Source organism: Talaromyces atroroseus (assembly GCF_001907595.1).
Source record: "Talaromyces atroroseus strain IBT 11181 chromosome Unknown scaffold_5, whole genome shotgun sequence".
In the NCBI taxonomy this organism is placed as follows: domain Eukaryota; kingdom Fungi; phylum Ascomycota; class Eurotiomycetes; order Eurotiales; family Trichocomaceae; genus Talaromyces; species Talaromyces atroroseus.
Window position 1 is genome coordinate 164348 of NW_017971437.1, and position 15505 is coordinate 179852.

The following is a 15505-nucleotide window of genomic DNA, read 5'->3' on the forward strand; positions in this document are numbered from 1 at the left end:
TTGGCTGTTGCAAATGGAACTAACCCCGTTGTGGGATATTATGGGATCTACGGATTCTGTGCCAGAATCCAACCGGTATTACTGCGTACTCCGAATTCGCTCATTTTAGTCAACATTTCCTTTGACGCGTGGTAATTCTGATATCTTTGAGTCGATAGATTTACGAGGCAGGTCAAATGCATGACAATTGGCCACATTCCTTGCTTGTGAATCCTAGCGCGCCCCACAGAGCTTGCAACATCGGCCTCAGATCAGCCATCTGGTTCAAACATTCGAAAGAGGTTAGACCCTCACAAAGTATACTAACTTATATAGGTATCGCTGTTTCAGTAACCGCCTCATTACCTTGAACAGTTTAACCTCCCTTGGTGGTGGCGCTGACAACCTAGGTAGGGAAATACAAATCCCGGAAAGCTCCCCGTTTTCTTTATAGTCATACCAGGCCGACCTATCAAATCCCAGCTGTAAGATATTAGATATTACTAGTTGGCTAGGTGTCTCACCTTCGTGCACATAGAGCGTGGTGTTATTTATTCTAAATAAATAAAACGTCTCTATTATTATAGATAAAGAGTAATATAGGGACAGAGATGTTATAGTCTTATTACAATCATCACAACCTTCAGATATATTTTTCATGTTAAGAGATATCTTAGAACCCTAAAAGAGGTATTGCTGGCATATATAGATGTTGCATTATAAGGAAAAGCCCATCAAAAACTATAAAAATCCATCATCTGAATCTTTATCACTATGTGTCAGATTTCTCCCAGCTCATGAGCTATACTTCTTCCCCTCGTCGTCTGAATTTGAACCCAATCTGTGTACCTCTCCGTATGTCCCAGGCTTGGCGGAGTTTTGTTGTGGAAGTCCACGTTCGACGTTTCCGCTACGATTCGAGGAGACTTGTTGGAAAGTAGAATCAGCCATATCCCCGAAACATTGTGTGGCGTGGGTCTTGGCATGTATCGACTTCGCAGTTGTGGGGTTTTTATTTGCAGAGCCGATGAACTGGAGGACATCTTCTTCTGCATGAATTTCTTCAAAGACATTCCTGTTCTGCTCGTTGCCAGGAGGATTAGCGGGTACAGAGTCCGCCTGGTGGGTGATGTTTTCATGCATATCACTTTGCAACATATTGGAGAGGAGGCGATGCCTAATACTAGGTAAGGTCGCCCGGAGCCAGAACGATGATTCAAAATGGGGGTGAGTGCTATAGAAGTAGCTCAGCTAGTCAGCTAGCTAAAACAACGTTCGGGCTAGGATTAACATAATGCCGAGGCTCCCCGCATCCCTCGTCCGATCCGCGAATGATTCTGACGGGGGAGTCTTGATGATTTTCAACAGACTGAGCATGTCCCCAGAGCAGGCAAGCGATGCGCACGAAGCTAGCAGCGCTCTGGAAGACGATTGTCACACACCATCGAAACCTGAGGGGGTCAAAATCCCGAAAGAGGATGCTGATTGGAAATGACGGAGAGAGGACGGGCTTCCATGGTCATGGATCCAGTAGAAGTACTTCCCCAGTCGCAGCGAGGGAGCGATCCTGGTCCGATACCATACAGAGCTCAAGAATTAGGCGCCGCGTCCGTCTCTACCGACCCCATGTGACAATAGTGGCGATGATGGCTTGGATGCGCCCTTCCCGCAATCCTCAGGGGCGGATCATCCAGAACGTCGGGATAGCAGGCGGCCCTTTACCCGTGCCACAGTAGAGTTATCATATCGGTATGGCACGCCTCGAGCTCGTCGACCTGTGCGGCGTTATTCACGGTAAAAATTTGCCCGGTATATTTGAAATGATCGTAGAGGATAGATGCCAGACATACTCGTGGGAAAACGCAGGTTGCGTTCATAAACAGAATACTTTGCTACCGAAATCTGAAGTCGTATCTCTCTGTTTTGAAACTAGCCTGCAAAGATTTTTACCTTCCGATCCCAACTCCCCGTAGCAACCAAGCAACGCATTTCGCCATCACCCTCCCCTTTCTGAAATGCGTCGCCATCTATCAAGACTTTCTTAGCATTTCCTGGTGCCCATTTTAGACAGGTTACAAAGCCTTCATGAGCTACAATTGTTTTCACGCATTTCCCTAGTTGGCTCAAATCCCAACATCTTAATGTCCGGTCATCCGATGCTGAAAGAAGATATTTTCCCCCAGGATGAAACACAAGCGATTCAATCCAACTGTCGTGACCCACTAGCGTCATGAGACAGGTTCCACGTGCGTCCCATAACTTTATGGTATTGTCTCGCGATCCTGTCGCTATGAAGTCAGCACCATTTATAGATGTTTGCTTCTGTAATTTGGCCAGGGGTGCAAGGAATTCATATGAAGCAGGCGGGGCAATAGCACAGCAGTCAATGAAATTTTCATGGCCCATCATTGTTTGTCTAAGTTCCGGACTCGATATAGTAGAGATATTCCAGAGCCGAGCAGTATTGTCATGTCCAGTAGAGAGGAGAAACTTCCCATCATGCGAGAGACAAATATCCCGCACCCAACCAGTGTGGCCGCTGATTGTTTTAATACAATACCCGTTTGTGACCGCCCAGATTCTTATATCCGTATCTCTGCTTGCACTGATGAGAAAATCTCCGGATGGTGTGAAACGGACGGCGTTGACAATATGGTCATGGCCTTGCAGTGTCCGAATATTCTTATAGTCGTCTGCCGGGTCCCATAGCTTAATAGTGAGATCTGAGCTACAAGAGGCTAGAAGGACTTTGTCGTGTGGACCGCCATAGTCAATACCCCGGACAGCTCGAGTATGACCCTTAAGTGTCCGCTCAAGCTCGCCGACATCCCAATCCCATATCTTGATGGTATAATCGTCGGAACCGGAGGCAATAGAGGAAAATATAGGGTGAAAGGCGATACAGTTAACTTTATCTCGATGAGATTGTAGCGAGTACCGAGCAGTACTAGGGAGCCAAGAATTCAGATCTTGGTTTGTCCTTAAACGGGAGGCAGGCGTTGTATTATCGAGCTCAGACTGGAGCGTGTTATTCATCGACTCAAGATCCATTATCTGCCACAGAATAGATTAGTTCGCCCAAAGGTATACGTCCAATAGATATATTTGCGATAAGCTCACCTTTTTCTGCAAACGTGCTATGCTTGTCCATTTTTTTTCCAACATTCCTTCATACTTTTTTGCCGTGGTTGTATCGAAAACATCTTCCCCGAGATTTACCTCTTTCCTGAGGGCAGTAGCTGTATCCGAAAGCCCATTCGCCAGTAGATATGCTATCATGGACTTATGTCTAGAGGTATATTAGGTATCAGACACCAGGTAGGCGGCATAGAAGATACTCACAGCTCACCAGCCTGTCGATCGGTCAGTAAGGGGGCCATTGCGATGCAAAGGGTCGAAATTCCAAAGCTGTGGCTGTCCTTAAAATCGATGCATTTCTCTACCGCAGACCTCGAACGTTGGACAAAACAGAGTATTACCCAGGCGACAGTCACCGAAGTCGCATCCTTGTGTAAGATGAAAACAGTCTCACTACTCTCGGAGGATTGGGTTAAACCGTAATCTGACCTAACCCGTTCTGGGAGAATCCGCATGAACTAAACCAGTTACTGACTGGACGCACTGCCGGAATGAAGGTAAATCCGAGGCAATCACGTGATGTCCCGATTAGGCCATTTTCTACCTCGTCGTCCAGGCACCGCAGCGCTTTTTCACCCTCCACTTCATTCCGGCAAAGGAAGGTGCTTAGCCGTGGCAACTAGCACCACAACCAATCATTACAACGCAGCCACACGGAGGGAGGAACTATCTCGTGCTTACGGCTGACGTAAGGGAGCCACATGACCAGTAAGTAAGTTATACAAAATCATAAGGGGTTTATTCTCACAACCACCGCCAAAGAATGCAACGACTCGAATTGTGATGGAGGGGTCAAGAAGAGTGATCGAAATAAAGACTGCACTGCTTGTCAAGGAAGGGGCAAAAAACTTGTCAAGTGTGACCAGCAGGGTTGTATAAACGGTCAGATGAGGTACTATTGCAAAGATGATTTCCACAAGTAGCCGGGACATTCTTGTGTACAGAGTGCTATGTCGTGTTCTTTTTTTGATCATTTACTTTGCGCTTCTCTTCTTGTTTGGTGCCTACGCCTGTTCCAGTCTCACTTTATATAGTGCTAGCTCCACCACTAGCAAATTACTATCAAATGTGTTAAGTGCATGTGATCTCACGGTGCGAAAAATTATCTCATCTCCCTGAATATTAACACTAGGTCAGCTGGTCTCGGATCCCGAGGCCTCTAAGAGGTCCTTAATGGCTAAGTAGTTAGATCCCCAGTACAGACTCCGGCATGTTTGAATTCATATTTCCTGCGACCTCCACATTTCGCGCATTCGGTTGTTCTGAAATTATTGTACTTTGAGAAATCATCTTTCGCGCAGGTCTCTATTGGACAACAGCGTCCGATGCAATGATGAGGCTGAGACAGTGGCTCAGCTAGCTGCGTTCAATCGTTTCATGTAAATCGTCTGTTGGAGTAATTCTGCTCTGACAACTGACGTACCCGAAGTAGACAAATGAACGTAAGTAACGAATGACATCAATGGATTAGCCGCTAACTAGAGGGACAGAGCTGGGTGCTGCTTGCTAATCAGTACTCTTGGCCTATCAGATGTTTCAAAGGCTTCTTCAAATATGACCGTAAGCGCCGAGACGACGGCCTGCAGCAAATGAAATTCCTCGACATCATTCATGAGGTTGTGAGTTTCCGGGCAGCAGCGCACGAGCCTCGCGTGCCCTGGCTTACTTGTGTCGATAGCCTTGTCTGTTTGTCAACCAGTTTTTCGAGGCTGTGAGCATCTCTTGGTCGATATAGAGTAATTTAGGATCTGTTGACCAATTATCGTGCCTTTATGGCTAGTCTGCGTGATGGTTTAAACATGGCGTATTCTGTTGGCCATACGTCGCGCAGTCTGCAATAACTGCAAATATAACCCTGTTTAGTATGATAGCTTCATGTATGTCTGTTTAACTCCATAACAGTCGATAATTTGGCTGGATTTTATCGGCGCCTATGCAGCGACGCACGGTCGTACTCCTGATCAGCCCCGTTCTCATGCCACCGAAGTATCTTGAGGCGACTACCAGGCCATAAGTTCGCCAATCATGGTGGCTAATTTGGAAAACAAAACGATGCAAGGTAGATAAAGCCACAGGGCCACGTGTGCAAGTGGGTCTAGTGCTTGCATAGCCTTAGGCGCTTCTCCTCTGCAGCGATATAGCTTTGCTATGCATTTCTCTACCAGCTACTAGTTTGCCATTTACGACGACTATTCGAGAGTATAGAAATAGCCTTTGAGGATCCTTAAGTAAGCGAGCGCCCCCTCAAACGAGGCGCCGCCGGGGCGTTGCTTGGCAAACGCCACTATTCCGCATTCGGCCGGACTAGACCCCAACGTCGCTAGTCCGCATTTGGCCCGCATGCAGCCCTAACTTCTTAGCACGGTAGTAAGCTCGCTGGTTTCTCGGCCTCGCCGTGAGTCCCGCTGCAGCCGCGTACTCGTTACGTTTATATTATTAATGGTTATCTTGGTCTGTAGAAATTAGTGAAAGAAATGAACAAAGAGGCACCGGGGGAGAGTGTGCTTTTGCCCCTCGTGCGATGGATGCGGGGGCCCAGTGCGGATGGACGCAGGCATACATAGCTCCCAATGCGTCCATTTTCGACGGCGCAGTGTGTTACTATACGAGGCGTGCTATTAATATAGGAATGTAGACATCAAAATAAAAGATCTGCTTCTAGAAGACATTTCGTGCTCTGCCAGTGGTCTGCTATCGCGAGCATCCGTGAGAGAAGCACGTCATTGCTGCTCGGCGGGACTCGGAGAACTTGATCCTCAGGCCGCCGCCCATCTTGATCCACCCCCAGTCGCGATATACTTCTACTAACCACGCTTGCTTCCAAGTTCCACGACATCGATCGATTGACTGTATTTGCCATCGCCCAAGCTTTTCCTTGCCTCCCCTGCCCTGGCCACGTCCGTTGCAGCCCCCAATCGGTCCGTTTGCTACGTTATCAATCCATGGTCGACACTACCGCGGCGCGATCAGACCTAGCGTGGACTTCAACTGCTTCGCTGACTCGATTCAAAAGCCTTTTAAAAGCTTGGTCTTGGCCATTATATAATAGCTGTCGAGTTTTTTTTTTTTTTTTTTCTTCTACGTGTCTCCCTCTCCGGTTTTTTTCGTCAAGTAGTCGTTCGATCTATACCGATCGCTATTATTCTTTGCGAGAATCGATCCTCCTCCTCTTCCCTCAAAAACCAACATTTCCTAACACACCTGAGAACATACATACAAGAATTACATGCCGTCAGACAGTCATCTAACTCGCTCATTAACCTCTTACCTCGCCGCCCTTCTCGAGAAGGCGCATATTCGTCAGATAAAATGGCGTTGAACCTGTCGCAAGCCGAAAAGGACGTCGACGATACCCTTTTCAAAAATGCCTCTGACGAAGAGAGCCAGACTCGTCGGGGGAGTCGCGTAACGGAGGTCCATGATCATGACCGTGCTACCGTCGGAAAGCAATTGGAATTGGAGGCTGAGAATGCCATCAAATATCGCACCTGCAGTTGGCAGAAGGTTGGCCCCATCCTTATGGAATTGTCGTTGTCGTTGCCTCGAAACTGACCATGGTGTGAAAAAATAGACTGCCGCTTTACTCTTTTCCGAGTATATCTGTTTGGCGATGATGTCGTTTCCCTGGTCATACTCTGTCTTGGGCTTGGTGCCGGGTCTGATCTTGACCGTCTTCATTTCCCTCGTCGTGTGGTACACGTCAATAACAATCTGGTATGCAAAATGGAACAGCTACGTGTTTTCGCCTCTTAGATTAATCATCTTTTACCTAGGCGGTTCTGCTTGCGTCACCCTGAAATCCGGGACGTGTGCGACATCGGTCAATATCTCTTCTGGGACTCCAAGATTGCCTGGTGGGCTACCGCTGTTATGTTTCTTCTGAACAATATCTTTATTCAGGTAATTTCACAAGACTGTCCTACATCAAGATATCAAAACTAATTTTTCCCCCCCCGCATACAGGGATTGCATTGTGTCGTTGGTGCCGAGTACTTGAATACCATGACCGATCATGCTGCTTGCACCATTGTCTTCGCCCTTGTGGTCCCGATTATCTCGTTTTTCGTTTCCCTGCCGAGAACTTTCAGCGCCCTCTCATACATGGCTACAGCATCTGCATTCTTCACATTTATCTCTGTCTTGTTAGCTATGATCTTCGCCGGTATTGAGGCACATCCTGCCGGCTATGACCTCGAGACCAAAGGCAAACCCAAAGTGACGGCCTTCCCGCTCTCCGGTACCACATTCGTGAGTGGCATGAGTGCATTTCTGAATATCAGCTATACATTTATCGGTCAGATCACACTGCCAAGTTTCATTGCAGAGATGAGGGAGCCCGAGGACTTCTGGAAGTCCGTCACCGCTGTGACAGTTGCCGAGGTGATTCTATTCAGCATTGTCGGCTCAATCATATATGCATATACGGGCACGCAGTACATGACAGCACCTGCCTTTGGTTCTCTGGATGACACCTACAAGAAGGTCGCCTTCTCCTTCATGATTCCGACATTGATTTTCCTCGGCGTTTTGTATGCCTCCGTTTCCGCTCGCTTCATCTTCTTGCGCTTGTTTGAGGGCACCCGTCACAAGACAAGCCACACTGTTGCCGGGTGGTCGGCATGGGCTGGCATTCTTGCCGTCCTGTGGGTTCTCGCCTTCATCGTTGCCGAAGTCATTCCCTTTTTCTCGGATCTCGAGTCAATCATGAGTTCGCTCTTTGACTCCTTTTTTGGGTTCATCTTTTGGGGTGTGGCCTACATTCGCATGCGATCTGCCGACCACGGTCCTAAATTTTACAAGGTTCGTGGTATTCGTGGCTGGGTGGGATTTATATGGAATCTCTTTCTTATCGGCATTGGTTTTTACTTCCTGGGCGCGGGCACCTACGTAAGTTTTCAATTCCCCCTTCCCCTTATGTACTCAAGTGTAATCTTTCTCTTTTTCACATGGCATATTTATGCTAATGTCATTCGTCTTAGGCCTCTATCGACAGTGTCGTTCTAAGTTATCAAAAAGGCGGTTTTGGAGGTCCATTTTCATGCGCTAGTAACGGTCTCTAGGTTATCAAACTTCTGCGGAGGTCACTTTCTGCATTGTTTTTCTATCCTCTGGGAGGACAGTCAATTAACTACATGTGATCAATTTCTTTTCTCTTACGATATTGATTGATTCAGCTCTTGTTTGCAACATGCATTACTTGAGATCTTACGTTCAGTGATAATATTGCTTCGAGAACTAGCAGTGAGAGTACGTATCTTACCATCTAATTGCTACTGTTTAATCATTCTGCCTGTTTGACTTCTCCAAGCTCAACAACGTAGTTTGCACTCAGCATGTTTTCAGAAATTAGGGCTTGGGTAATCCCGCGCGTCGGGAAATCCCATCACATGCATTATCTCCACGTGACTTTTCCGATATCCTTATCAAAGTTGCCCGCCTCCGCATCGGCATCCAAAGCTTTATTTCGGTCTCCTTCACTTTTTTTTTCTTTCACTTTTTCCTTTTTCTTTTTCTCTTCTCTGTTCGTTTGCAAGCCATTGACTAAGTTGAAAATGTCCAGCATTACGAGATCGGTTTACCGGGGTGCAAAACCCCTTCGAAATGTGCGCCAATTGTCCACTGTTGTGGCCAATCGCAGCCCAAAACCATCAACAACTTTCTCCGGTCTCCGAAACATTCAGCGACCGCAGCAGAATGTTGTCAGATCAACAGCAAATGCTTACAACAGAGGATGTAAAAGCGTACTAAGATATGCGTCCTCTTCCAGCGCTGACTCTAAAGCTTCCTCAAAACGTACCCAATTGTACGATTTGCATGTCAAGTATGGAGCAAAAATGGTCCCCTTTGCTGGCTTTGATATGCCATTGCAATATGCCGACCTGTCGCACACGGAGAGTCATCACTGGACAAGGGAGAAGGCGAGCTTGTTTGATGTTAGCCATATGTAGGTCTTCGTTAATTTCCACGCTTACCTAAATAACATAAGCTAATTCATCTTCCTCTCGACAGGGTTCAGCATCGTCTGACGGGCCCCGGAGCTCTTCCTCTTCTGATGAAAGTCACTCCTTCGTCTCTCGATAAGCTAGGCAATAATCAATCGACGTTGTCATGTCTACTCGAAGACGGCACGGGTGGAATTGTCGACGACACCGTCATCACCAGACAAGGGCCTGAAGCCTTCTACTTCGTGACCAACGCCGGTCGACGGGAGGAGGATCTGGTTTTTCTCACAGCTGAGATTGACGCGTACCGCAGCGAGCATGGCGCAGATAGCATCAAGTGGGAAATCCTGAGTGACCGCGCTCTGATCGCCCTGCAGGGACCATTAGCTGCCTCCGTATTGCAATCCTTCATCTACACAGAGGGAGACACTTCATCACCATCAACTGATCTCAGCACATTGTATTTCGGTCAATCTCGAGAACTCTACCTCCGACTTCCCGACGGCTCTAAAACCGCCCACCCACTCCTCATTTCCCGTACGGGCTATACAGGCGAAGACGGATTCGAGATCTCCATTCCCACCGCAGACGCGCCCAGCCTCCCAGACCAAGTCACCGAACTCCTCATCTCCCAACCAGACAAGGTACGACTCGCAGGCCTCGCAGCACGAGACTCCCTGCGCCTCGAAGCCGGCATGTGTCTATACGGACACGATATCACGACGGCGCAAACCCCGCCGTCGGCCGCACTGGGCTGGATCGTAGGCAAAGAGCGCCGCGACGAGGCATCACCAGCCTCGAAATTCAACGGCTCATCCATCATCCTCCCGCAACTCGCCAAGCCTTCCAAAACCATCTCCCAGCGCCGTGTCGGTCTTACCATCGAAAAGGGCGCGCCTGCTCGTGAAGGCGCTATCATCGTTGATCCCAGCAGCACCGCCAGCGATGCCGGCATCAGCGACGCAAGCACACTAGCCCAGATTGGCGTGGTTACTTCGGGGTTGCCTAGCCCGTCTCTCAGCGGCACAAACATCGCAATGGCATATATCAAAAATGGCTTCCATAAGAAGGGTACCGAAGTCCAGGTCCTAGTGCGCAACAAATTGCGCAAGGCGACGGTGACGCCTATGCCGTGGATTGAGAGTAAATTTCATCGACCTAGTTGATCTCCCTTGTTTTCTTCTATTCTCTTTCAGTGCAATTACCCCGTTTATACTTCCTTGAACTATCGATTTGAGCGTTTCTTTTTCTTTTTTCTTTTCCTTTTTTTTCCCCACTATCAATGATGCTGATGTATTGGGTGGATATGATCTCAAAACTTCTAACTTCATTATTAGACGATGCATTTCTTTTTACTTAGCTTTATAGCCTCTTTATCTTAGAGGTAGTTAGGCATTCACAAGCGCTCAAAAGCATATATAGCTATATGAAAGTAGAGAAATGGTTGAATAATTATTTTTATTCTGTAGTTATCAGGCAAATGCTAACTAGAACGTACGAATAGTACTCATACATACAAACAATATCAGCAAACGCCCTGCCCGTCAAGCAACTAACTAACTGGTCAGGTGCAGAAAAAGAAAGGAAAGCAAAAGAATAGACATTAATAAGATACATGAAAGAATTAGCATGCTTATCAAACTGATAAAATCGCCGTCGTTCTAACTTGTAGAATGCTCATGATGATAAAAATTGGACTTCTTCTCGTCGAGCAAGACGGCTAGACCATCTTTCATTCATTCGCGGATGCAACATAAGCTCATAAAACTAGGCCATGCAGTATGCAGCACCAGTAACACTCAAACAGACAGGCAGGCAGATAAACTATGGGTATCGACAGAAGCAGATTGGATCTCTCGCAGAGCACGGGAGGCCTAAGGTAATGAAGAGAAAAGAGCAGAAATAGAATCAGAAAGCTAGAATCAAGATACCCGCCACATAATTCTCCTAGAATGAAGAACACCAGGAGAATATTTGCATTACAGCTTCAGACAGCCGCCGAAAGGTATCAATTTCATGCATACTCAACTTAGACCTCCTCAGCCAGTGAGTTGCGGCGTGAGTTGGCGCGAGAGTTGACACGAGAGTTGACACGAGAGTTAGCACGTGAGTTGGCACGTGAACCAAAGTTGCTGTTCTGACGGCTACCCAGGGTCTGGCGAAGGCGCAATTCCTGCTGAGATCGAGCAAAGGAGTTGGCACGAGACCCAGTGGGCAGGTGTGAGAGACGACGACCCTGTACATCAATTGTGGCACGAGCGTCAGATAGCTGCTGGGCGAAAGGTGATCTCTTGCGAAGGGTGGGGCCTTTCCAGTAGATAACATAAACTGCAAGCACGAGAAGGAAGGAGATGCAGACTGTTTCTCGTTATTAGTATCTTCGATTATAACAGATAGTTACCTTAGAAAGTGAGATTTGACTTACATAGGATTGTAGATGCATACTGAATGTGGTACCGTCCACCAATGTTCTCAAAGAAAGGGGTGGCGGGGATAGTAAGAACACCAGCGAGGAAATCACGAGACCAACCGTTTCCTCCGGTAGCGGAGGCAGAATATGGGCCGTAAGCGCAAATCATATAGTCGATGGTAGCCATATAGATAGAGTAGTTTGCAATACCGACAATGGCTGCGAAAATCATACTGGCAATCCAGGGAAGCGGAGGACCCTGGGTGGTCCAAGCGAAACCAATAAGGCCGATTGGCAAACAAGGAGCAGTATAGAGTAACCACCAGAGACGTGACTCGTATTGGGCGACTTCATCGTCAGGCTTTGCCTCGCGCTCGCGCATATTGCGTTTGATGGCAGGGAAGAAAGAGAACCAAGCGATGAAATATCCTACCAAGATAGGAATGAACGAAAGGCCCTGGGTAACGGCATCAAATCCCCACTGCTCGTAAATGGGAGAGAAGGATTGGATGAACATGAAGATCAGGGCGTCACTGAAACCACTGAGCAGGGAGAGAGTCAAGACAATGGGCTCGGTCACGAACATGCGGAATGGACGGAACAAGGTGATGCCAATCTCCTTGGCAGAGAAACGCTCGCGGAAAGGTGTCAGTTCATTTGGACCATAGATGTTAGGGTTTTGGCCACTCTTGCGCATTTTCTTGGCAATGTTGTCGATCATGACAGTCGAGCGAGTTTCGGGGACCAGGAATAGATGAAGCAATTGAACGAAGCCACCGAAAATGAGCTGAATCCAGATGCACCAGCGCCAGTGGAGATACTGCTGGCAAAAGCCACCAACGACAGGCCCTAAGACAGAGCCACCGACTGAGGAAAAAACAACGAATGCCACGGCATATTGCTGATTGTCTGCCTCCCACATATCGGCAATCATACCTAGGGTGACAGAGCCACCGGCGGACGAGAGACCACCCAGGGCACGACCGACCATAACGGTTGCAAAGTTTTGAGCCAAAGCAACAGGGAGTTGCCAAATGTTGACCAGGAACAAACTGGCTTGAAGAACTGGTTTACGTCCGAGCTCCTCGCTCCAGGGAGCCCATAGCTCACAACCGAATGCTGGAAGAATAAATGAGCATAGAGTTCGACGAAGGAGGGAGGGGGGCCGTCTAAAGCACGTACCATAAAGAACCAAGAAAATCATGGCACCACAGCGAGCAGCCTGCTCAGAGACGTGAAATTCTTCAGAAATGCCGCCTAGCGCGTTGGAGTACAGACTGGTGTTGAAATTCATCGAAACTTGCACGATGAAGATGACGGAAAGGATGGTCCATTTTTTCCATGTTGGGAAGCCGTATCCCAGTTGCTCGTAGCACTCTTCTTCAGTGAGCTCCTGTTTGTCCTGGGTCACTGCCGGCTCGAGCTGCACAGTTTGATTTTCCGAAGTCCAGTGAGTGTGACGGACGGGCTTCTCGGGCTCAGGAGGGGAAGCCAGCTCAGCCTGGGTGCTGGAAGAAGTTTCCGAATCATGCACCTTCTCGGCGGTATCGACAGGCACGGGCTTTGCGTTCTGATCGGCGTCTTCAACAGGCGCCGCCATCTTGTCTATCAATGTGGGAATTGACTGCAACGGCTGTCAGTGAGGACTTGAGAAGTGTTTTCTTTTTGTGCTGTTTCCTTTATTTTTCAGGATAAGAGAAGTGACAGAAGCGAGAGGAAGGCGACTAAAGACGACTGATATTGTGTTTCTCGTTAGGTGAGAAAGAATGAAGGAATCAACTGCTGGTGAGAAGAGGGAAAAGATGGGAGAGAAGAGAGAAGGAAGAGAAGGAAGAGGGAAAGAGGAGAAAGAGGGGAAAGAGGAAGGACAAGAGGGAAGGAGGAGGGTATTACCTCAAGCAAGCGTTACTTGACGAAAGAGGCAGGACCGTCCGAATAAGGAAGGAAGGACACCTCAGGCAAGCAGGCGGCGGTCTATAGATGCCTGTCTACAAGAACCGGAGGAGAAAAAAAAAAGGCGGATTGAAGAGAATGCAGAGCAGAAAAATCAGAAAACAGACCGGAGAGGGGAGGTGGCGTCCATATATAACATTCTGTGTCCGCATCCGACGGCTCTGTGTCCACAGACAGGAAATACGAAGATCCATGAGAAAACTGGGGCCGGCACATGGGAGGGAACTGGGGCCCCAGCCAAAAAAAAAAAAAAAAAGGCAAAGGCAAAGCCAGGAATTGGTCTAGTACATCATCATATCGATACGTAGTTAGTTACTAGTAGACTAGTCATGGTCAGTCCACTCTTTTGCGGTGCATGGCGCCAATGAAGCCTTGTAGAGCATGTGGTTCCCGGGCGAACATACAAAACCAACACAAGGGATGTATGTAGGATGTAGTATGTAATGTGTAGATAGAGCCACGAATTTGCCATGGGCCACGGTTCCCTCTCTTTTGCTCTCCTGTATTGGCCGTTTGATATTCCCAGGGAGAGTTCTGGGTTTTGAGTTTCGGGCACAGCAGGGCTAGCTGTAAAATTTGGGACAGTATTGTTACAGGCACGGACCGTGGTTGGCCAAAGGCGCCGGGGTATCCCGATCGTGCCTTGACAGACCCTGCTAATTGCCTGAATGGCACTAGCGCAATCCTTTGCTTTTCTAGTCTGTACGCAGTGTATTGAAAATACATTATCCGCTCGCTGTTCACGCAGTTACGTACCTATGAACATATTCTCACAGTATAGCTGAGCACAGCTGAGCATAATATACTCCTATTGTATTTCGCTCTGTTCCAGCGCTGTTAATCCGGCTCGCGTGACCTCGTGCGACCTGGAACCTGGAATGTCCGGATGCGAACACAAAAACCAACTAGCTCCAACTAACGTGACTAAAACAGCTATTCCAACTTTCGGGAAAAGTCGTCAGCGGAAAATTATTATTCTACGTCTGGACCAGCTTCCCAGAAGATACTAGAAACTCGTCGGCACAGGGAGCGTGATAGAGTTCGGTATAGGATTCTAGTCCCATGGGGCAGGCTGGACTCGGCAGGCCGAGTAATAATCGGAAATAGGCCGGAATCCAGGATATACTATTATCCTTGGCCGGCAATGACGGCATCTGGGCGGTGGCAGTCAGCCGTGGCCCACATGTAGGTTCATGATGTTGACGTTGACGTTGATACGTGCTTTTGTTGTCAAAGGAACGAAAAAACAACATCAAATTAAGGAACAGTCACAGTAGCACGAAGGACAGAGTCACGTCCAGGACCACCCCCATGGGCAGGGTATGACTTAGGAACTATGTATCGGTACCTGTTTGTTCCGTTTCTGTATTGTAAACCTGGACCAACGGGAACCATTGGCGGTTCAACCTCAGGCCAATCACAGCGTGCTCGGAGCCGCCGACAGCCGTAAACGTCATCGGCAGTATGCAAACAGAGCAAACTGGAGAAGCTCTCCAGTCTCCTCCACGGGGTCGCCAACTCTAACTTCCTCCTCCTCTGTCCTCCGGAACAAATCCCTGGCTCAGGCAACGATCTGGAGCAGTCGCTGCTCACAACCCACGGGTAGTCATCAAAAGCCTTTCGCGATCATGCGGGCTCTCGGATTTTTTTTTTTTTTGCTTTTGATTTTTTTTCTTGGCTTCTTTCCTTGCGCCGGAATGCGATTCCCTACAGTATAGATGTCATGATACTATAATACACGATCAGTGAAAATGCCTCAAGCCGTGTGCTACGTGAGTTCTGCGCTGCCCAACGCGCGGCCTGTCAGTCTGCCTGATATGCGACTTGGGGTAACTAATTGGGTAGTCAATCAACTGAGAGTAGCATTCGTTATACGAAGAAGCTGCAAGAGGATCAGCCCGCTAGGTAGTTTTTCACTGCAGAGACGCTTCGTTCTAAAAGAATTCCTACATACAGGTCGTATGAACCGGAACGCACATAATTGACTTGACCGCATTAAATGATTTTTTTTCTTGATATACAACGACGTCTAACGCCAAAACGTCTTGGTGAGTCGGTCGGTGAAGCTGCAGAGCTTAGTGGC

General features: G+C 48.0%; 4 protein-coding genes across 4 annotated transcripts, besides 1 other annotated feature; 2 read left to right on the forward strand and 2 right to left on the reverse strand.

Annotated features, from left to right (window-relative positions):
- Positions 1–774: 774 nt before the first annotated feature.
- Positions 775–3359, reverse strand: UA08_04515 (hypothetical protein; the record flags this gene model as incomplete). The annotated part of the gene is made up of 5 exons (XM_020267324.1): positions 775–1213; positions 1702–1871; positions 1930–3033; positions 3100–3268; positions 3322–3359. The coding sequence occupies 5 exons, from the start codon at positions 3357–3359 to the stop codon at positions 775–777; spliced, it is 1920 nt and encodes a 639-aa protein (XP_020120136.1).
- A 351-nt stretch (positions 3360–3710) lies between these two features.
- Positions 3711–3828: a repeat region (Identified by RepeatMasker using a combination of RepBase library and repeat library created with RepeatScout).
- A 2598-nt stretch (positions 3829–6426) lies between these two features.
- Positions 6427–8177, forward strand: UA08_04516 (hypothetical protein; the record flags this gene model as incomplete). The annotated part of the gene is made up of 6 exons (XM_020267326.1): positions 6427–6621; positions 6689–6831; positions 6891–7017; positions 7081–7365; positions 7417–8004; positions 8097–8177. The coding sequence occupies 6 exons, from the start codon at positions 6427–6429 to the stop codon at positions 8175–8177; spliced, it is 1419 nt and encodes a 472-aa protein (XP_020120137.1).
- Positions 8178–8951: 774 nt separating this feature from the next.
- On the forward strand, positions 8952–10225 carry UA08_04517 (hypothetical protein; the record flags this gene model as incomplete). The annotated part of the gene is made up of 2 exons (XM_020267327.1): positions 8952–9061; positions 9127–10225. The coding sequence occupies 2 exons, from the start codon at positions 8952–8954 to the stop codon at positions 10223–10225; spliced, it is 1209 nt and encodes a 402-aa protein (XP_020119910.1).
- Positions 10226–11088: 863 nt separating this feature from the next.
- Positions 11089–13069, reverse strand: UA08_04518 (hypothetical protein; the record flags this gene model as incomplete). The annotated part of the gene is made up of 3 exons (XM_020267328.1): positions 11089–11417; positions 11485–12588; positions 12652–13069. 3 exons carry the CDS (start codon positions 13067–13069, stop codon positions 11089–11091), a joined length of 1851 nt encoding a protein of 616 aa, XP_020119909.1.
- Between the last annotated feature and the right edge of the window lie 2436 nt (positions 13070–15505).